Source organism: Rhipicephalus sanguineus, chromosome 3 (genome assembly GCF_013339695.2).
Source record: "Rhipicephalus sanguineus isolate Rsan-2018 chromosome 3, BIME_Rsan_1.4, whole genome shotgun sequence".
NCBI lineage: Eukaryota > Metazoa > Arthropoda > Arachnida > Ixodida > Ixodidae > Rhipicephalus > Rhipicephalus sanguineus.
The window spans coordinates 130,488,547-130,509,870 of record NC_051178.1 but is presented as its reverse complement, the minus strand read 5'-3'; the positions used below and the strand labels follow the sequence as shown (position 1 = coordinate 130,509,870).

General features: G+C 48.3%; 1 protein-coding gene and 1 non-coding gene across 3 annotated transcripts in view; both read right to left on the bottom strand.

Moving 5' to 3' along the window:
* Positions 1 to 6,975: 6,975 nt before the first annotated feature.
* On the bottom strand, positions 6,976 to 7,049 carry Trnat-cgu (transfer RNA threonine (anticodon CGU)). Its single transcript has one exon. It is a non-coding gene; the product is annotated as a tRNA-Thr (tRNA).
* A 3,675-nt stretch (positions 7,050 to 10,724) lies between these two features.
* The window catches only part of LOC119387141 (TLR4 interactor with leucine rich repeats), a 183,700-nt gene continuing 173,100 nt past the window's right edge, over positions 10,725 to 21,324 (bottom strand). For both annotated transcript variants that reach the window (XM_037654449.2, XM_049413385.1), the window contains one exon: positions 10,725 to 17,187. In XM_037654449.2, the coding sequence (XP_037510377.1) occupies positions 15,596 to 17,152 (1,557 nt within the window). In that variant the 5' untranslated portion in view covers positions 17,153 to 17,187 and the 3' untranslated portion in view covers positions 10,725 to 15,595. The remainder of the gene's footprint in view (positions 17,188 to 21,324) is intronic.

Genomic DNA, 21,324 nt, shown 5'->3' with positions numbered 1-21,324 from the left:
ACCCCATATAGGTGTCATGTCTGGAAGGAACCACATTAACATATGTAATGTAGTGTGGTAGAAGAGTAAAATAAGCACCAAGCGACGCACAACGCGAATTCTGTAACCAGGCGTCACACAATGCGAATTGCGCAACGAGTAGGTTGTTGAATGCTTCCAACCCATTACAAAGGGCTCAGCCATAATTCTTCATCGTCATCAGGCACAGCATCAACAAAGTGCGCATAGTGCTTAAGGGGTATTCAGACAGGGGAGGAATGCTCGGGGGAGACGGGGGGACTGCGTATCACGTGACCGCGACGTCACGGATTAGCGAGTGGGCGTGACCCCCCCGCGCCTCCTCGGAGGAGACGGGGACGTTTTCTCCGAAAGGACAAACGATCCCCTGCGGTGGGGAATGTGGTGGAATTTCCGGCTCTTGTTTGGCCACATTGTTGCACTTGCTCCTGCAGAGAGCGGCAGTGGGTGTCCAGTCTGCAGCTGGATGGTCGTCTGCAGCTCGTCGTCAGCAGCTCGTCAAACGGGTGGTGCAAGCCACCAGAGTAGTCTAGTAACACTGGTCTCCCCCTCCGTTTGCCTCGTCCGTGTGAGTGGGGGGGGGGGGGGGGTCATTTGTGGAGACTTCTCCTCGCGAGCTGACGTCACTAGGCTCCGTCTTTACCCCCCGAGCATTTCTCCCCCGTCTGAATACCCCTTTACATGCGTTTAGCAGGTACGACGGCTCTCCGTAGAATGACGAAAAATGACGTAGAGCCTGCTTCCCTACTACTCAAAAATTACATTGATTTATAGCGTAGTGGGTTCCTCGCAAGTGCACTTGTTTTGGTTGCCAAAGAAGCCCATAAGTTCATGATCCATTTCCCCGGGGTCTCAATAAAGTTCTTCGCCCCCCCTCTCTCCCACGTCAACGTATGTTATACAGCATGGCGGGAAAGGGAAATAGCGACCGGGCGTCACCCAATGCAAATTACATAACTGGTAGGCCGTTTAAAGCTTCCAACCCACTACAAAGCGCTGAGCCATAATTCTTCACCGTCATCAGTCGTCGCGTCAACAAAGAGCACATAATGCCTTACAGACGTGTAGCTGGTGCCTCGCTTCTCCGCAGAATGGCGAATAATGGCTTAGTAGGTGCTTCCCAGTTTCACAAAAATTGTGATTTATGGCGTAGTTGGCACCTTGCTAGTGTACTTGTATTAGTAGCCCCAAGGGAGCTTACAACGGGTTCTAGAAACGCCGCTCTTCCAACTTTCGCTGAGACTGCGCTGCGCTTTCCGCGCAGGCCTGGCGTTTTTAGATGCGAAGTATCTCTTGCTCGGGGGTATGTCACGCGGTGTGGTCATCCGCACGAAGCGCTGTGGTCCGCACTCGCACTACGCATGCGCGACTCTCCTCCTTCCCTCTCTCCAACAGCTGCGCGTTAAGCCCAAACCCCATATGCGCGAAAATGCACGCGACAGCGACGAGCGATGCTATGAGCGACGAAACAAGACGTTCGAGCGACGTGTCGCGTGGTCGATTTCGCGCGATCGCTCGGTTTTTCAGATTTGGAATCCGTCGCTCGTCGCCCGGAAGTGCTGTGCTCAAGCAGCCAATAGCAGAACACCGGAACAAGATGCATCATTGACGTACTGCTGATTGCCGCCGCTTTCTTATTGACGCGCATCAACAAAAACGTTCACCAACATGGCCAACGGCGACGAGCGCAACGTTGACGTTGTTGAACGCGAACGTGCCCTCAAGGACAGGAACTAGAAGTCCCGCGCCGTCTGTGACGTGGCTTGGCGGCACGTAGCAGCAGTGATGGGATCGAAAAAAATGCTGCAATACAATGATAAACATTTTATGTACCATTAAGCAACAAAACATCGTATTTTACATTACATACCGCTGACTACGGGCTACTTTTGGCACGAGTAAACGCCCTCATGCCAGCAACAGTGGAGATCGCTCGCTGAAGCCGTCGCGTGAATGGGGTTTGCCCATCCAAGCGACCGCTTGCGCGAAGACAATCTACGTCGCGTCGCTCGTCGCTGTCGTGTGCATTTTCGCGTATATGGTGTTTGGCGTTTACTCTCTCCACTTCTCTACCAGCACCTGCTTGCGCTTCTCCTGCGTTCTCGCTTCTGCTCTCACGGCGCATACGCTACTCTCCTCCTCTAGTCTCCTCTCCTTCAAATGGTAGAGCCAGTAGAGCGCTGAGCGCGTTCAGTCCAGTGCTTGCCTCGGTTGGCTCCTCAGAAACGCGGGCTCGACATGCCGAAATTCTCTCCTGCGCAGCGCCGCGATGAGGGCCAACGCATGCGCGTCCCCTCCCCCTCTCTCTCCTCTCCTACGCGGCCCTCCTCTCGCGCGCCTGTCGACCGCGTTCCCCGCTCGCCCTGTGAGAATTAACGGCCAGGCTAGGGGGAAGACAAGACCAAGGAGGTTATATACTATTTCTTCTGGAGTGGAGGTGGCGCCCCCGTAAGTGACGCCGGTCGCCGCCATATTGTTAAAGGAAAAACTCGGAAGCAGACGAAGGAGTGCGCTTCGTTGCCCCGCCGTCGCAGTTGTCTTTGGGGATGATGGCATGCTTTTGTAAAGCAGTTAAACATTTTACAGGGCCATGGTGACTTCGTGCGTCGCTTATGGCTGTGCAGATCGCATTAAGAAGACGCCTGGGATCACTTTTCACGTGTAAGTGTCCTCACTTCGTTCGCTGACGATCGTCTGTTTTTCCGTGCATGCTGTTAAACTGGAAACAATTTGAAAGTTGCGCATGCATGTAATACATGCGTATAGTTGTATCGACGAAAATGTAACGCTTAAATGCTCGCTGACGCAACGTTGTACGTGATTATTGTCTTTTAGGTCCAGCTGAACGTATCGAGCATTATTGGTACGAGTAGGAAGTCTGAACACCCTTAGAATTCCGAGCTTTCTGGCGTTTTCTTGCAAGTCAAGACTGACGGCAGGCATGCATATTTATCCGGTGCATGAATATCGAATTCGATGCATGTTTATCGAGGAATTGGCAAACGCAACATTGCATGACGTGATTATCCGTGTTACAGGCTTCCGAAAGACTGCGCGCAGCGTTCTGCCTTGAAGTGGTTTGGAGAGCTAAGGACGGTGACCACCTCTGCTCCATTCACTTCGAAGAATGCTGCTTCGACAGATCGGGGCAGACGACCAGACTGCGGCCTGGCAATGTACGTACAATTTTTCCTGCCTTCCCAGCGCATCTACAAAAGCCTGCTAGTATACCTCCTTGACCTATAGCTTCAATACAAATAGTTAGAAAAAGAAGAAATTGCGGCAAAAACAAGATGTAACTCTTTTGCAATCCGGCCAATCTTGCAGGCGAAACCGAAACAGAAACACCGAAGAACGCGGCTGCTTTACTTTTTTATACGTCCAGTATGAGAGGTCGACATGCCTCATTTCGAGGCTGTGCGGGCTGCGCTTGCCATGATAGCACACGTCGCCCACGTAGGTTGATGCTTGTGAATCCTCCTACTGGCCTAATGTTCGCGTGGTGGATGTGTGCTGATATAAAGAGAATAAGTACGTTTCACGTTAGCTTGTGGTTACCCCTTGACCACTGGCGCCGTTACATCACAAAAACCCAGTTCCTAGTAACACATATGTAATTACAGTGCGCCAGCGTGCTCCACATACGAAGCACCCCTTCAACAACAGATTATTCTGAAAGTCTGCAGCTGACAATGGGTGTATGATATAATTTGTTTCATGAACGAGAAGAGGCAACTGTTCGAGGGTGTAACTTTAAAGCGGTTTTCATCTCTTTTTTTTTTTTTTTATTGTGGGACTGCAAACCAACGCGCGCGCCGCGCGTATTCAATTGCCGTCTATGGCGGTCGCGCCCTGTTTTTCCTCTACCTACATGGCCGCCGGTGGCTTCGCTTGCTCCCGTTGGCGGCGGCCGGGACTGCCACTCCAGAGGTTTTATAGAACCTCCTTGGACAAGACGCACTTAGCGTTCCTCTTCGCGTGCCACGACGCGAGGTCGGTAGCATGCCCAACGAACGCCAGTGGAACGCGATCGTGCAAGTGCTCCAGCTTCGCATCGCCTCATGGTCCCCTTTAGCGGGAAATGGTGTAATTTTATTCACCCTTTCCCCCACCCCAAGTGTAGGGTAGCCAACCAAGCCAAAGCTTGGTTAACCTCCCTGCTTTTCCTCTTCGTTTCTCTCTCTCTCTTTAATGTCTAAATAAACATAAGTGTTTACTGAGCGGCCTTTATAGTCCAATCAACATGCACATGACGACGATAACGATAATGATAAAGACTTGGAGGATGCTTGAGCTTCACCTTCAAGAGTAGAACATCATAGCGTAATCGGGCCCCGTGCGCATGGCCTTCTCAACTGCTAGCCTGGTTTCGGTTCTCGGTGCATGCCTCAACAGTGCCGCAAGGAAACGAACGTCTGTGCGCGTAACATTGGCTGCTTCAAACTATCCTAGAATGCCTACTGCAAGTACAGTTGCGCAATGTCCACTACGCCATAATTCTTCCTTTGCGAATCAGCGAAGGGCCCACTACGCGTCCGTAAGGGAACACACGAACCTATGCAGCTGCCGACTTTGTTGATGCTTTTGCTGCTGATGATGATTAAATACGTCTTAGCGCTTTGTAATTAGTGGGACTTTTCACGAGTACTGTAATCCAGACCATATGCTCTGGCTGTGCCCCTTTAACTCAGGGTCAGCATTACGTGACAGGACCTCCCGGGAGGCTGCCATGCGCAGCGCGGAACTGAGCAACCAACTCCTGGCCGTCCAGAGGGCCCGGGACAACGCCGAGCAGCTCTACCTCCCGCCGGCCCCATCCTGGGTGGAGCTACCTGGCTGAGCTAGCGAGGCCTCCGGTCCCGTCCAGCCTCTGCCACTTTCGGACCAAAATAATGTCTTTACTCACAAGCGGGCCTTTAAAACACCCACTTGTTGCGAAATTCACATGTTTTGACGCCTGGCACGATTGTACGCCTCTGCCACGCAATGTTGCATGCTTCAAGGAGACTTATTGGCGAAAAACAGCGCTGTTGTTTGTGTCCTTCTCTGCCTGGTCTTTCGTCTTTCGCGCTGTTTCCCTCTAATATGTCGTACCAACTCGCCCAAGCAACCACGTAAGGAGACTCCTCCCACTACATTCATATAGTGTTGTTTTTGTTTTGTTTTTTTTAAGCTGTTTTAAGAAATGGCGTGGCTCTGTGGTAGAACACCTGCTTGCCACGCAGAAGGCCTGGTTTCAATTTTCATTCGAACCAAAGGGTTTTATTATTTACTTTATTTGCGTATTTCTCGATTTTAGATTATTCGAAATTTCGAATTATTCGAAATGAACGAATACATCTACATTTGAGCGCATATAACCCCCTGTAAAGGTGATTACACTGCAGCGTAGAAATTCTATGCTGTGAAACCACTCATCCAGGAGAAATCCGCACTGCCACGAAGCCACACTTCAAGGTTAAGTGTACATATGAGCTTCAGCTCAATTAATTAAAATTGTTTAAAAATGTGTTATGCTGCTTTATATGCGCTAAGCATACCAATTCTTCAAATGTAATGTATTGTACTAGTTATAACTTGCACCCTACTGATATACAAATTTTACTACTATTCAGAGTTGCTTCCATTTCGCTTCGAATAAAAAATAAGTGACATTCACGCAAGCCTAGTTCCTATTCATAAAAATGCTATGCGAGTTAGTTGGGTCATGACAAAAATTCATTTTTTTCCTAATAATATGCGATATATACTATACGAACTATTCGATTCGAAATTATTCGACAAAATCACTATTCACTTCGAATTCGCTTCGAACCTCAAACTTACTATTCACCCATCCCTACTCATGAGTGAACAGACCTTGCGAGATCTCGCGCGACCTGCTGAGGCAATGCGAGATTTGGCGAGACCTGTGCAAAATGTCGTGTGACGTCATCAATTACATCAAGTGACAAGATGACGTCATGTTTCAGATAAATCTCCGTGGTAAAGAAGGATGCGGGTGGCTCGCGCTCACGTGCTCCTCTGCTAGCAAATGCGTGCGTTCCTTGCGTCTTCACCTCGGACGCTAAGGCAGGGCATTCGGATAGGTGGACGGACGAGCCGACGAGCGCGTTAGCTGCAGAATCGTGCCCAACTGCAACGCCACAACTAAATTTCGACCTATGGGTGGTTCAGGGGCCTATTAACAACTGCAGACAAACGGCATATCATTTTTTTTGCAATCAGGCATACAGCATAGAGCTCAGCATTCGTTTCAATAAAGAAAACCACAAAACAAGAATCAAAACCGCGTGCTAGATGATAAGGCGCCTGTGAACAATGGGAACACCCTCCACGCGTTCTCGGTAAAGATTAGGTTGCAGCTGCTTTGCACTTCACACGAGGGCTTCGAATGACGTCGAACGACCGCTTTCATATATAATAGGAAGATCCGTCGACCAACTCATCAGTTCATTCTAAGAATGCCATGGGTAGACCACGTAAATTAAAGACACCAGAAGAACAGCGTGAATACAATGCCATACGAAAGGAACGAATTCGTCTTGCTGAAAATGGCCGCGGAACCAATCACAATCTACCACAGCGACCACAAAGCGATTATCACTACCAGTACTCTAAAGTAATAATAAAATATACCCCCCAATCAGCATGCGTGGTGTTTGATACTAGTTCGCTGGACTAGTTTGCAGGGCGGGATGGCGGCCATTTTTTTTTTACATCTGCCCTTTTCTTCAACATTCCGTAAACATTTATACAGTGCGCTTGCGGGTACGGTCTGTTAGGGTTCTTAACGATGTTTGCAAAAGGCTATACGATACTTGTTACAACCTTAATGAAAACCAACAGATAATGAAGCCAAGGAAAGTATATGGGACGTCAATTGTACTGTTTTTACCTGCATTGTAGTAATTATGACATAAACGTGAAGAAAGTAAAGTGGACGAAAAGACAACTTGCCGCCGGCAGGGTTCGAACTTGCAACCTTCGGATTACGCGCCCGATGCTCTTACCAATTGAGCTACGGCGGCTGTTGTCGCCGTATGCACTTCATCGTGTATTTATGTGCATGCAAACCTGGGAGTGTTAGTCAGCGCCACTCGTAGCCATGACGGCGAGTGTGGAACACACTTTCTTTTGGTCAACTGTCCGTTCGATGTTCACGTGCTACGTGACGCCATTTGGCAAAAGATAGTGTTCCACACTCTTTCTTATAAAAGTGTTCCACACACTGGTTGATCATGACGGCATACTCAAATCGACGCACTGAAAGCAAGCCACGCGTTCGAAGAAAAAAAAAAGTGCTGAATGTCATGACGCGCTTTCTTGCCCCCCCCCCCCCCCCCCCCCCTGTCTTGGCACCAGTAATGCATAGCTGCCCCAATTAATTTTTTTTAAGTGCGCAGGCAGTATAACGCTTGAAATCAAGAAGGGGAGCACAAAACTTATGCCGCCACACGCACATTACTTGAATGTTTTGCAATCAATTAGTGGGTGTAGTAGACTTGAGCCCCGCCCTTCCGTCAGATGGCTTCGGATGTCTATAGCATTTGCAAGACCTGAGTGCGCATCTAGAAGGCGCACAGAAAGTTGATATGTTGTATAGTACCCATTTTGTTATCGTCATGGGCCGCGCATGTCTGGGTCCTCGGTCAAGTTGTGTCGAAAACCATGAGCGCGGCTAGGCCGATGTATACTCTCGTTCTTCTCTTAAGAAGAAGGCACGTCGTAGACAGCCTTGCTTCTCGTTTTACTTGTACTTCTGCAACTTCAGTAAATAAAAGCACTCGCTTGTGTTTTACACCCCTTTTCGTCCGTGCACCGTCTATATAGCAATATGCTTACTAGGCTGGAATAAACAGCTGCTGCAAGTTTTAATGGGGTATTGTCACCTGCATGGCTGAACTAACGTACTGAAGCTCACGAAAAAACGACAACTTTTGTAACGTTAGCTACACTTGCCTAGCCGGAGCCGATTTCGCGTGGTTCCTCATGAGCCGTGCTGCGCATGCGCGAGGATCAGTGCGGAGCCGGCATCTCACGCGCTCTCCGCCACCGCCGCGCGCGGCTCGCCGCTGCTGGTGGCGGAGGGCGGGAGGAGTGGCGTCGTAGCCAGGCAGTGAGACTGGAGCCGGCGCTCGCGACTCGCCGCTGCCGCTCTGCGCATTCGAGAGGGGTGACGTCGTAGCCATGGCGCGCGCAGCTATTCGCCTTCGCTGTGCAGTCGCCGTCTGACAATGCGCTGGTGCCGCTTGATAGCGCCTCTGACTGGCGTTTGCAGGTGGGTAACGCCATGGAGAAGGAGAGCGCAAATGCTGCTCAACGGCGCAGAAGAGCCGAGAAGCTTATGTCATCGGATCTCGAAGTAGTTGCCTGGCAATTAGCGGTTCAGTGTACGAAGAATGAAGAAGCAACCTGACGTTGAGCAAAAATAAATATGCATGTGCCACATAATACGTATACCGTGTGTGTGTGTCATTGGATCAGCATTAAGCATGTCAATCAAGCTAATCCTAGACAATCTGGAAAGCTCAGAATAATCAGCTGAGCCTTTGCTAACGCTACGTATATCCTAGTATAGCCGAGCTAAGCCACTGCAAATTTTTTATCATACTTGTGAATGCCTGGACATTTTGACGCGCTTAGCGAAAACCGAAACGCCGATACTGTCCCACGCAGTGGATCATCCTGCGAAGCCGTCGTAACTGTCGCTTCCATTGGGAAGCATTCAAACGAAAGTGCTTTTGGACGAGCCCCACGGATACCACCCGCGCACCAAGACTAGAAAAATTTTTCTTCCGACACAAGACTAGCAGTCCTAAAGCCACATCTTCGGGCATTTACGTGGTTGGAAATGCAAGCGTGAATATCCGCCTGTTATTGGACAGCGACACGAAGCAGTGTGCGCTCTGCAATGTTTGTTTTACGCTGTCGTATATTACCGTACTCACTCGACCGAGGCTACCAGCAAACTAACGAGCGCATGCTCTACGTACCTGGAAACGCCGATACTGTCCCACGCAGTGGATCATCCTGCGAAGCCGTCGTAACTGTCGCTTCCATTGGGAAGCATTCAAACGAAAGTGCTTTTGGACGAGCCCCACGGATACCACCCGCGCACCAAGACTAGAAAAATTTTTCTTCCGACACAAGACTAGCAGTCCTAAACTACTCTTAAGACTAGAAACTACCCAACTTCTCTGGTATAACAGTCCACGCGGGAGTCAACGTAATCCTCGTGTGATGCGCGAAGTAAATTCCCGGTCACAAAAGAAGCACGGCTTCGATAGCGTGTCGCCACGCTGATATGCGTCGACTGAAAGTACTCCCACGGTTTAGGAATGGGTTTGCGCACTTTTTAGACGATAGGGGCGCTCACATCTTCGGTGGCCACGCAAGCGGTAAATAATCTATCGGAAAGCGTGCGCTGTATGTTTAATACAAGAGAGGTGAAGGGGGAACTCGAGCTATAAACAATCCACATTTTCGCTGCAGCTGCATGAGCGGGAAGTCAGCCAGGTTTAGGTTTAAGCTAAGAAGGAGACGGGCCTAAACGCATAAAATAAATAGAAATTGTTGCATGTGAAACAACGCGAAAGGTTCCTGATAGAAATTGAGTAGCCGAGGTAATATAAACCTCAACCTCTCCACAGCAAGCCAGTTAAAACAGATCAGAACAGAACAGGTTCCTGAAACGGTTGCTCATAGTGGCTTTTGTGCAGCAGTTTTACTACTACGCTTCAACCAGCAGAGCGTGAAGGAGTGCAGGGCACTTCGGCTTATGCGAGTTTTCCATAGGTGGCAAGCTTTTGTTTCGCCCCAATATATAACGATTTACTTGTGACGTAAGAGGTTATTGATTTTTTTTTTTTTAAGGAAAGCTAAGAAGAATCCCAATACCATATACGAGGGCTTCTACTGCGCTGTCGAACGATACTTCTTGCCCTCTAAGCAGCAAAACTAAAACGAGAAGCTCTCATCCGTGCAATAGAAGCAACATAAAGTTAACAGTAAGCGAAGCTATGCTGCGCATGCCATGCCTTTGTGGTAACTCGAGGTAAGGGAATCGACGAACGCTTGTGCAGCATGCAGAACAGAAACAGAACACACAAAACTTCAGCTCTCAATACCTTCTTTTAATCCCATGCGTTGTCGATAACAAGCAAACAATAACAAAAACAAATGTTTCCTTGCGAGGGCAACACGACAAGCGCGTTGAATTTTGGAACAAAAACAAGCACGTATACACATCATGCAACGTCTCTCTCGGCACCTCGAGTGTGTATCGAGATGTAAAGATTGACGTATTGTTCTTGTACGGAAACTAAATACAGATAAAAACGTCATGCTCACTTGAAACGAATCACCGGCAAAGAAAACGTGAGCGACAGTTCAATGCAACCAATAACAATTCAAGGACACCACGACAGGCTTACCACGCAACCACAAAACTCATCACAACATAGACATAGCTGCCAGTGGACGCTTGCTTCGTAAAACACCTTTATTGTCAGTGCGATAATGTCCTCAGTATTCCTTTTATAAACACGAAGAAAGCAGATACCTACTAGGAGAATTCAGAAACATCAGCGTTACCTCCCGTTTGAAAATCGACTTAAGCCAAGTGGCAGTTGTACGCTTACCTATTTTTTTTTAACGAGTCTTTCACGCACACTTTAAATCTGTAGCTTCTTTTTTTTTTCAGTATTATTAAGCATAGACAAAAAATAAACGACTGCTTGCAAAAGGTTGAAAAACAGGTCTGCTCTTGGAAGTTCATTTCGCATCGTCTTAAGGTACGCGAGCCTGATAGTTAATCGAGGGGAAAACACATACCCTCTTCATCACGTAAATCAGACGGAAGAATATTCAGCGTCCGCGTCGCCAATCGAAGCACAAAAGAATTTATTTTATTTCATGATAAGAGGCGCGCATGCGCGTTCATGCTTCACTCCTAAGGCTGTAGAGCCTGTGTACATGATATCACTATAGGACATCGCAAAGTCATATTGTACTGCAAGTTTCAATGATGCCATTCCGGGCGGCAAAAGACGTGAAAATGAGTCGCCGATGAACTCTCTTGGGAATTGGAGCCGCGGATTCACTTTTAATGCCGAAGAGCAGTTGCAGAGAGCTGCCAATATGCGCTACCTTAGCTGCCTATGAAAATAAACACCACAAAGCAAAGAGCGTGTAATAGTGAATTTCGGGACTCCAGCAAGGCCCTAAGTTCGGAGATTATTAAAAAAAAAGTTTGACGACGCTCAAGACCAATTCTGGAGATCTAATGAATGCTGAACTGGTGTGATCCTGATTAAAACTTCGCCGTCGGGCGCAGCACACATAGTTCGCTAAACAATAACATTTCGTTTTCATTCTCCCCTTATCAGAGCGCAGCCACCGCAAGTTGCATTCGAACAAGCGACTTTGTGCTCCTCAAAAGAGCGCCATATCCACAGAGCCATCATAATGTGCAGTTCAGATAATGGCGGTGCGACTGCACATAAAAGTATGCTTATCACAGCGCGCGATAAACATTCGAAACCACATTGTGCGACTACTTCTAGACGCAACTGAGGACCCTATGTATTTTACTTTTGACGCTTCTTTCCACGAACATGGTTCGTTATTTCACTTTCTTTTTCTTTCCTTTGCGTCTACCCACCGCTTTCTGCTACAATTCGCAAACAGTAATCCTTGTTGGCTTACTTTTCCTATTTCTTTTTTTTTTTGTATGCGAGTGTGCTACTACGCAAGTAAACTCATTTCAGAGTGTGTTGTCTTGTTTAGCATGTGTATGCGATGAATCTCCAGAGAGAAATTCAAGCAATCACATTCAGCTATCGATGAATCGGTTCCCTCATTTTACTTTTATTAAAGCGAAGTAGTTATGCAGCAGCTGTCCGCATGCTTTAAGCCTCATCGTCCAGAATCTAATCGCCCCTTCGCTGTCACTATATTCTTGAGAAAATCTTTCTTTTGCCGCAGACTTGTGTGAGGGCAAATGCCACATTTCTGTTGCTGCCCTGGACTGTCGCTATGCCATAAGTTCTGGCGGTTTTTTCTTTTTTTTTTTCATGCATCCAAGGGCGCCACCATGTTTTTCATTTTGCACCCTGGCTGTTATGCATACAGAGAAAACACTCTTGTGACAAAGAAAACAAACACATACGACAACATTCAAAAGTCTTTCAACGCCAGAACATTGTAGTATGGATCCAACACGTCGCTTGCGCGGCAGGTAGACAGTGTGTTGAGTTCTTTGATTGAACATTCAAGTAGTTCATTTCAATAGTGAGTGAACGGAGGCAAGTACGTACTTTTATTCACCTATGAGCAAATCACTGCATTCTTTTCCTGACATGCGGAATCATCACTAAACGCAAAACGTCACAGACTAGCCAACGGCGCAAAAAAAAAAGAAAAAAAAGCATACGACACCGGCCTGCTTTCTTCATTCATGCGCCTCCAAACGCTCTAAAGTGAGTAGCTTGCTGTTAATTAAAGAAATAGAAGAAAGCTGCGACTGCTCGCATGTAAGAGAGTCCTTGGCAGAAAGAGAAATATCTGAAGATAACATCAGACGTCCCACTTTAACTTTTTTTTTTCTTGAGTTTCTTTTGTATACCGGAACCAACTCGCACAAAAGATTGCTGCAAGTGGAAAGAGCAAGGGGGAATAAAAGAATGGTGGTCATTGGGTTACCTCACTTTGCACTCAGCTACTCCATTAGGCAATGGCGGCTTCAAGGCAAAACACGCAACTGGTCATTAGGTCGCATAAATCAAGCTTTTCGCGCAAAGTCTCGGATTTGTTTTCTCACACCACCGTTGACCGAGTTTCGCGATCCACTGGCGCCAGCCATACACTTTAATTTTCGCGGCGAGCTCTTTTCGCAACGAGCTTGGAGGAGGAAAAAAAAAATAAAATTAAGCTTGAAGCGACGTTCATGACCTCATCAAGCATAAAATCTGGGTTAAAGAATTTTTAAAAAAAAAAAGAAGGCGCGCACTACTTTGAGCAATTCCATGAATGTTTCATGCGTTAGCAGACCAAACTTTTAAAGGCTTTGTCCGCGCTACATTAGCACGATATACATAAAAGAAGAAATATCAGCGAGCGAGAGCTCTCGTCTGGAGGAGTATTATGGCGGAATAATCACCGCCTCTGCCCTCTTCTTTAATACCTGCGCCAGCGTCCACTTTAGCGGAGAGTTTTTATGCAGCGTCACTGAAGTCGTTAAGCCTTTCTTTAGACCTCGCGAACAAAGTTGGGGTCAACTTTCAAACTGGGACGTTAGAAGGAGAGAGCTTTCCTTTTTGTTTGTTTGCTTGCTTTTTTTTTACAAACACTTCGCAAACACTACACGAGAAAAAACAACGGAAACGGAATGCCCTGTGTACCATCGGGGGAGGAACGAAATCGCGTAAGCTCCTCCAACCGGCTAAAATCATTTTAAAAATAAATTACAAAAGAAAAAAAAACGGTACTTTACCTATATTCTTCACTCATCGAGTTATTCACAGCCGGCCACATCGTGGCGGTTCACCACAACCCTATGTATACTAGATTCCCTTTTCACTTAAAAGAAGCGAGATCGCTAGCACGGGAAAGAGGACAGAACAGATATAGGAAACGATGATGAAGCCTTTTCCGTGCGACTGCCGCCAAGCTCATTACCTGCAATATGAACTTCGTTTGCTGCAACTCCGCGTTGCAGCGAACAAGTTTCATGTCGCCAAGTACTGAACTCTGAGGCACTCCTAAACCGATTGTTATGGGAGCACAGAACTTCGAACTAAGGACATACTAGTCAGTGCTGGTAGAAAGTGACTAATGTCTTTGTAGATCCCCGATGCCAAGACATTTCTTCCCCCTAATTCGCAGACAGAGACTATTCCAGCGAGGATGCAGCGGTGCTGGTTTCACCTTGCAACACAACAAAGGCCGACTTCTCAAAGGTTCTCGTTCTTACAAGTTTTTTGCCATAGCTTGGCTGCCTTCGTGAGCACTGGCTGGATATTTCTCTTAGGTACGAACAACGCTAACGTAATAGCTTTTCAGTGACTACAATCCCCGGTATTTTATCGTATTTTGTCTTTCACGTGGAAATGAAAAAAGTGAAAAGCACAGCTCTTCACTCGTCGGAGACCACCATTCCCGCTATCACTTCTTTCTACCTATAGTTCTCCCAGCACGGTGACGTAATCATAACGTATTTAGATTTCTTAATTTGGCACGCCGATAAGGCGTACTCAAGATCGCGCAGTACTGCGTATCGTCACTCTCAAAGCATGTCACGAGGAGCGTCCGTACTGATAGGGTATAGTACATTCAACGCGCATGGTCTGTCATTATTGTCTTGCCATTTGTTTGTGCGTGCCTTTTGATATCTGGTACGACGAATCGGTGTCTGCCCGCAGGAGCTGAAGCGATCATAGGCGGACATTTCAACAAGACGACACACTTCCAGAAGAATGGTGGTCGAGCACAAACACAAGTAAACATCTGTACAGAAGGAACCAGACACTGCTCGGGGGCGTGTGGTGATCACTCAGGAAATGCAGGAATACAGAGAGATGAGAAGTGAAGAGAGAAAGAGAGAGAAATCATCATTGCCGCCGCCAGATAAAGGAAAGGAAAGAACGAGCAGCCACACATTTCTTGGGCTCCGTGCTATGTACAAAGGAAGGACGCGAGAGTGCTTTCCAATCCCGAGATATTAAAAAGCTATGGTTCATCTACACCGCTAGCTGCTCGGCGACGCGCCTGCGCCTTCGTAGGAACGTCCTGACATACGGCAACAGCATAGCAGGCGTTCGTCCATTGGAAAGTGAAGGAGATGCTACACATTGTGATCTTGTTATAAGGAAACGGGGGCGTGCTGGGATAAAGCTGGGTTCCGAAATGTCACTTCCAGCACAATGCCCGAGTGCTGGCAAAAAGTCCTATACGGCCACGCCACGACATTTCAAGTTCTGTGATGAAAAGCACAGTTCGGCTCGGTCATACAAACTTCGGAAACGAACACTTCGCACTCGCGGTGGCCATCGTTCTGCTCGGAAAATCACACACACATTTCGCCAACTTCTTCGAAGTCTTTTCTTCGCATCTTTCCCTCTCGGATTCGCTTCTAGAAGATTTTGTCGTGTTTCATCGGCGCTGTTTATTTGAGACGACGCTGTGGCAGTAGTTGTTGCTCTTCGACAGGAGACGCGCACGGACAGACAATTGCCCTCGGTAAGGAGCAAGGAGACGAGAAGCCTAGGCGATGTGCTAACGAAACCCATAAGATAAAACAGCAAATGCGCCAAGATGCACGCCTTAGAGTTATCCTTGGGGGCGGCGAGGTGTAGATGCCCAATTGTGAGCTCACAAATAAAATCCTTTTCACTTAGGATAAAGAATTCCACATGGCCAAAGGGAGGCGTCGAGATGACGTTGGCCGCAAGAGTCAGGACTGAACACTCATATTCTTCTTTTTTCTTTTCTTCTTAAGTAAAACATTTTCTGGGCTTCAGGAATCCCCACGCAGGGCACTTTCCACGCGCATTGCACCACAGCGTCAAGGCGTTTATCACAGTTCCGTCACGGGTATCAACTTCAAAGGCTGGTGAGCCACTTGACACATGCTGTTGTCGTCTTCGCCGTGCGTCTTGTGGTACTGCGGCTCCTTGGTTCCGCTTCCCCACTTGTTCTTGAGGACGCCGGCGACGCGCTCCCTAAACCGGAAACCGAGGGCCACGATGAGTGCGAACAATATCGCAGCCGCAGCTACGACTCCGATGATGATCTGGCGCCGAAGCACGGCGTCGTAGCAGCCCAAGTCCGCCGAACCGATGTCTCTCAGTAACTTGTCCTTGAGCGCTGGTGGCCCGCCACCGCAGCGGACCAGCGACGTTTCCGGAGACAGCGGTGAACTTGTCGCGTTGCGGGCGCTGCACATGTGCCACAGCCACAGTACGGTGCAATTGCAGACCAGAGGATTGTCCCTGAGGTCGAGCTCCTGGAGCTCGTACCACTCGAGAAGCGACTCGTCGAAAGTCGTGAAGCCGTTGCCTCGAAGAACCAAATGCTTCAGACCAGCCAGGCCATCGAACGCTCCGGGCTCTATGCACCGGAAGTTTATATTGTGCGTCATTCGGATGATTTCGAGGTCCGTGTTCTCCGCGAAAGCACCTCGGTCGATGCAACGAAGAGCGGCAGAGCCGCTCACTTCCAGAGTTCTCAAGTACTTGAGGTACTCGAAGGCCCGCGGTCGAAGTCTTGGGAACTTGTTCTGTCCCAGGTTGAGAACTTCCAACCGCGTTATATCCTGGAATGTCGCTGTGGGCACTTCTTCGAGCTCGTTGTCGTGCAGCTTCAGCTGGCGCAATGCGGAGAGCTGTCGAAACGCGCCGTTCTGTACCGTCTTGACGCCGCAACCGTCTAAGGACAGTTCTTCGAGCTGCTTCAGTGCCACGAAGGCTTCCTCCGGAATGTTAGAGAACATGTTGAGACCGAGATCCAGGTTCAGCAAAAACGATAACGGCGCGAACGCCTGGCTCGGTATCGTCACGAACTTGTTGTCTCGCAGCAATAGGGTCTTCAACTTGGTCAGTCCCTGGAACGCCTGCTCGGTGACCCTGACCAGGCGGTTCTGCGACAGGTCCAGCTTCTCCAGCTTCTTAAGTGGTGCGAATACGCCGGCCGGAATGCTGTCTATGTAGTTTTCGTTCAGAAGCAGCGTCTGCAACTCGTCGAGCCCCTTGAACGTCGTGTTGTCGAGCTGCGAGATCATGTTCCTCGCTAAGACGAGCACGACGAGGTGTTTGTGCGAATGGAAGTTCTCCTTGCCCAGCGACACCAACTGGTTGTGAGAGACGTCCAGGTAGCGCAGGTTTCCATAGACGCTAAACGAAGACACGCCACTTTTGATGTGGTTATTCACGAGGCTCAGCTCACGTAAGTTCGGGTTGAGCGTGATGGGCACCACTTCCAGGTAAGCCGAGTCACACACTACTCGGAGGTTCTCGTCATCGCAGATGCACCGCGACGGGCACATGGCATGCGCTGCCGTCCACGTCCAAGAGGCCAGGAATAGCAGACGCAGAAACCGAAGCCGTGGCTGCACGGCACCCAGGCACCCTGGCATGGCCGGAGATGTGGACAGAACTTGTCTGCTACCGCCTGCAAAAGAGCACAAGAGATAGATAAGTGTGAATAACGACTCCGGCGAGAAAAGATAAAGCTGTAAATACGCTAAAGAGAAACATTAGGCATTGCACAGTTACTGCGGCGATGGCTTACGTATCATGCAAGAAAAGTATTCCAGTTCTCAGAACCAGCTGCACAAAATCCTTGCGAACATCCACAACATGTACGGCACAAAATAAGCAAAAGCACCGTAAGCGGAGTCACTGCTCAAAGCCACAGCTGCGCGAAACATATGGGCAAAAGGAAGACGTAAGGCACATACAGACTGCGCCTGTGCATATCTGCCGTTTTCCTGCTGTCCATGCTTTTCCTAACGTTTTCCTTCTGCCCATATCTCATTCCTACTGCCGAGTGAACATTTCCAACGTCCCATCTCATACTGTCATAGTGTATTCTCAGGACAGCATAAAACAGGCTTGGGAGATGTCTGCTACAGTGCGACCGAACGTTATTATTGCCATAGCAATTATACCGACACTCAAAGCCCATTTCTGCCGCCGTCGCCGTCATGTTCCATATAAAGTCCAAATCGATAACATTGCCCTGCGCATAGTAAGTTCTATGTGCGCGTGAAAGCAGACGGGCGCGGTTCAACTAGAGATGAAACGCGCCGGTCGGCTCCGTCGGACGAATGAGCATGATAGATGGGGGGGGGGGATGCGTCGCTCGGGCAACAACTGCGAACTTTAATAAAAAGGGCGCGGTTCCGCACGCTATCTCTACAGAGATCAGTAGACAGCTCATACCTATGTGCGTGATGTGCTCTCCCCGCTTACTTCGCGCTGAAGTGACAGACAGCCAGAAAACTGCTTCGCTCACTGGAGCGACCGCATCCCCTTGAAGGGACCAACAACCAATTTTTATGGCACCTATTTTCTTCCGCACAACGGACCAGTCAGAGTGTCTAATCACGGAATGGTAACGTGGAAAACGCCGTGAAACATTTAAAATCAGAATTTTTCTGTTTGCGGCGAATATGAAGTCGTATACACACGTGACAACACATGCTGCAAACAGTGAGCCCGAGAGCGGTTCGTATTTGAGCGCTGCGGTTTACTGCGCATGCGTGCACTCTGCGCGCATGCGCCGCGGCTCGACATGTTGCACTGGCTGCCACGAAGGCAGCGCCGCTTCTCATCGTACAACTCCTTTTACTTCGTAAGCAGCACAAAATATAGCGGGGATAGATACATACTTCAATTTTGAGGACTAATTATGGCGCGCATCGCATGACAACAGCAGACTATGCGACTACGTAAGCAAAGGGATCGACTCCATAATTCAGCTTCAAGGGATTTCTGCTAGGCTGCGCGACATACCGTTTTTTTTTTGTTAATTTTAAACACTTTAAACACGTGCTACTTACAACACGAAAAGGATGCTGGAATCTGTCACTATATTTCACGGTCTTTTCATTTCTAGCAGGATCATATCTCGCGTTCTGGCCAGTTGTCTGTCCCTTCAATCCATTGTTTTGTAGAGTTATATCAAATCGGATTCTAAAAAAGTTAGCTGCTAGCCTTACTTTGTATTGGTTCTGAAGATCGGTTCCGAGGTGATTGGTACCGAGATGTGGTAAAACCCGTTTTAGATTTATTGCGACGTAACCAGCCAAGTGTACATGTATAGCAAAAGTAGTGTGTGTGTGTTGTGTGCGTGTGTGCGTGTGTGTGTGGTGTGTGTGTGTGTGTGTGTGTGTGTGTGTGTGTGTGTGTGTGTGTGTGTGTGTGTGTGTGTGTGTGTGTGTGTGTGTGTGTGTGTGTGTGTGTGTGTGTGTGTGTGTGTGTGTGTGTGTGTAACAGAGAGAGAAAGAGAAATAGGTTAAACGTCAGTAACTGCCTTACTGAAGAATATACGTTTTTTATGAGCGTGTGTTCTGACAACTCTTGGCTCTGAATGAGTCTTTGGACGGCAACCGGCTCTCGCTGGCGCTACAAAACAGTTATTATTGATTGTTCATGCTGTCGCGGAGCATCTCGGGGTACGACGACCACTCCACTCCCTGGAATCTGCCGAGCGAGAGCATCCCATTCACGGGCTGTGACAAGTACGAAGTTCATGCAGTTCAAGCTGAACGACGCCAAACTTCACTTCATCCATTAATATGACTTTTTTTCCACCCTCTGACAAAAGTTAAACATACACTGGTGCCGTTGGAAAGCAGTGATGGCTATATCGATAGACCCACTCCCCACGAGTTCATCGATTGACACGGTGCACGAAACCTGCGGCAGCTATCAAGCGCAAGTTAGTCGCCGCTGAAACACAAGTTCTCCTGCACTATACCTTGCTGCAAAGCCCATTAGTAAAGCAAGCCGTGAGTCACAAGTTTAAGTTGGCCAACAAAATGACTGGCCGAGCGGGGATAGTTCGCCAATTAGTTCGTAACGACGAGTACACCGTACTACAACAAAGACGCTTTAGAGCCACCGTCTAATGCCTGTCTTTCGCCCGGTCCCACCGGCTTCTTCTTCCCCCTGCGAATTTCCCAACATGGTTTCATCTCTCCGTGCAGATTCCCCCTCCGAAGCCGAATCTCTTTTTAGCTTGGAGCGAGGAACAAGTTCCCGATAACAGGCGGCGAGAGGTGACGGCGTACCTCTACAGATGGTGCCGTTCTTTCACTCCTTTCTTTTTTTTTTCTAAATACTTCGCCAGAGTGGCCGCAGAGACGCAGTGCAAGCGTCTTCAGGCTCCGCTCTAATTCCTTTCAATCCGGCTCGCAACCAAGGAAACCTAATGGTGCCTCCAATCCATTGTCATCACAATGGCGGCGCTCGCCCCGCCTCCCGGAGAAGCGCGGCAGCGGAGACGGATTAGGGCCGAACATTCATCTTCATTAGCCACAACCGTGTGCTGCGCTGTCGACGAACCAGGGATAGTTATTCGCAGCTCGCCCAGTCTTCGGCTATCCTTCTATTCCTCCAAGCTATCACTCAACTTCTTCACGAGCCGAAGTCCTGGTTGCTTTCCCATCTTTTCATTCGCTTTTGCCCGGCGGCACCTATTCGCCGCGCGATCGTCCGCCTTCAGATAAAGGCGTTGCGCGCTACCGCTGCCGCCGCACATCGTTAGCGGCTTGTTCCAATGATCACGAAGTTTTCGCGCCTGCACGGAGCTAAATGAGCTGGAACATCGCTCCCTGATGAGGCAGGTGTGAGTCCCAGCTCCCCCTTTCGGGACGATGCTAAAATTTGCCACGCTGCCGAACAAGAGGTGGTTGCAAGCTGTAATGAAAGGCGCATCGAGACTGTAAGGGCCGTGTAGTGGCAGATCCGAGAAGTCTTTGGACATTCCAACACTTCACGAAAAAATAATAATAATAATAATGCGCGAGAGATTCGAGAACATCACGTTAAATACAGTTTCTATGCTTTGAACGGCAAACGAAGGCATGAGATTTCACGTTATTGAAACCCTAAGCAAGAGTACGATGCGAGAGTTCTCAGTTGTAGCTTTCGGTATTGGTCAACGTTTGGCAACCGGCGTGCCAAAAAGCCAAAGTATGAGAAAAAAGATGTTCTCCATAAGCTCTCTTCACCGCGTGTATAGCCAGAAATTGTTCTTTCTTTCTTTCTTTCTTTCTTTCTTTCTTTCTTTCTTTCTTTCTTTCTTTCTTTCTTTCTTTCTTTCTTTCTTTCTTTCTTTCTTCTTTCTTTCTCTTTCTTCTTTCTTCTTTCTTTCTTTCTTTCTTTCTTTCTTTTCTTTCACAGGCAAAACTTTCGTAAGAGCATTAAGTACAATGAGCACTCGCACCAAAATTTCCGGCGGCAATGCGAAGTTTTTTACAGCGTGCGTTATTTCCTCAAACCACTCACTCCGGAATTTCTTAAGACAGCGTCGAGATACGACGGAGGAGAACGGCTTTGAATGCGTTTTTTACAGCAGTTCCTAGAAGCTACCGTAGCCACTTCCTTAACTCCCGTAACAGTTTCCGCAGTGTGTAAAAGCTGCTTAACGAAGCGATCACAGCGAGAAGAGGCGTTCTGTATGAAAGTATACGAGCGATAGAAAACTTTGAGGCGGATATCTCCTTGGCAACTGAGTTGATGCGTGTTTACAAAGGCGCAAAAGTTCTGCTAGATTCCCAGACGTTCTAGACGCGCATAT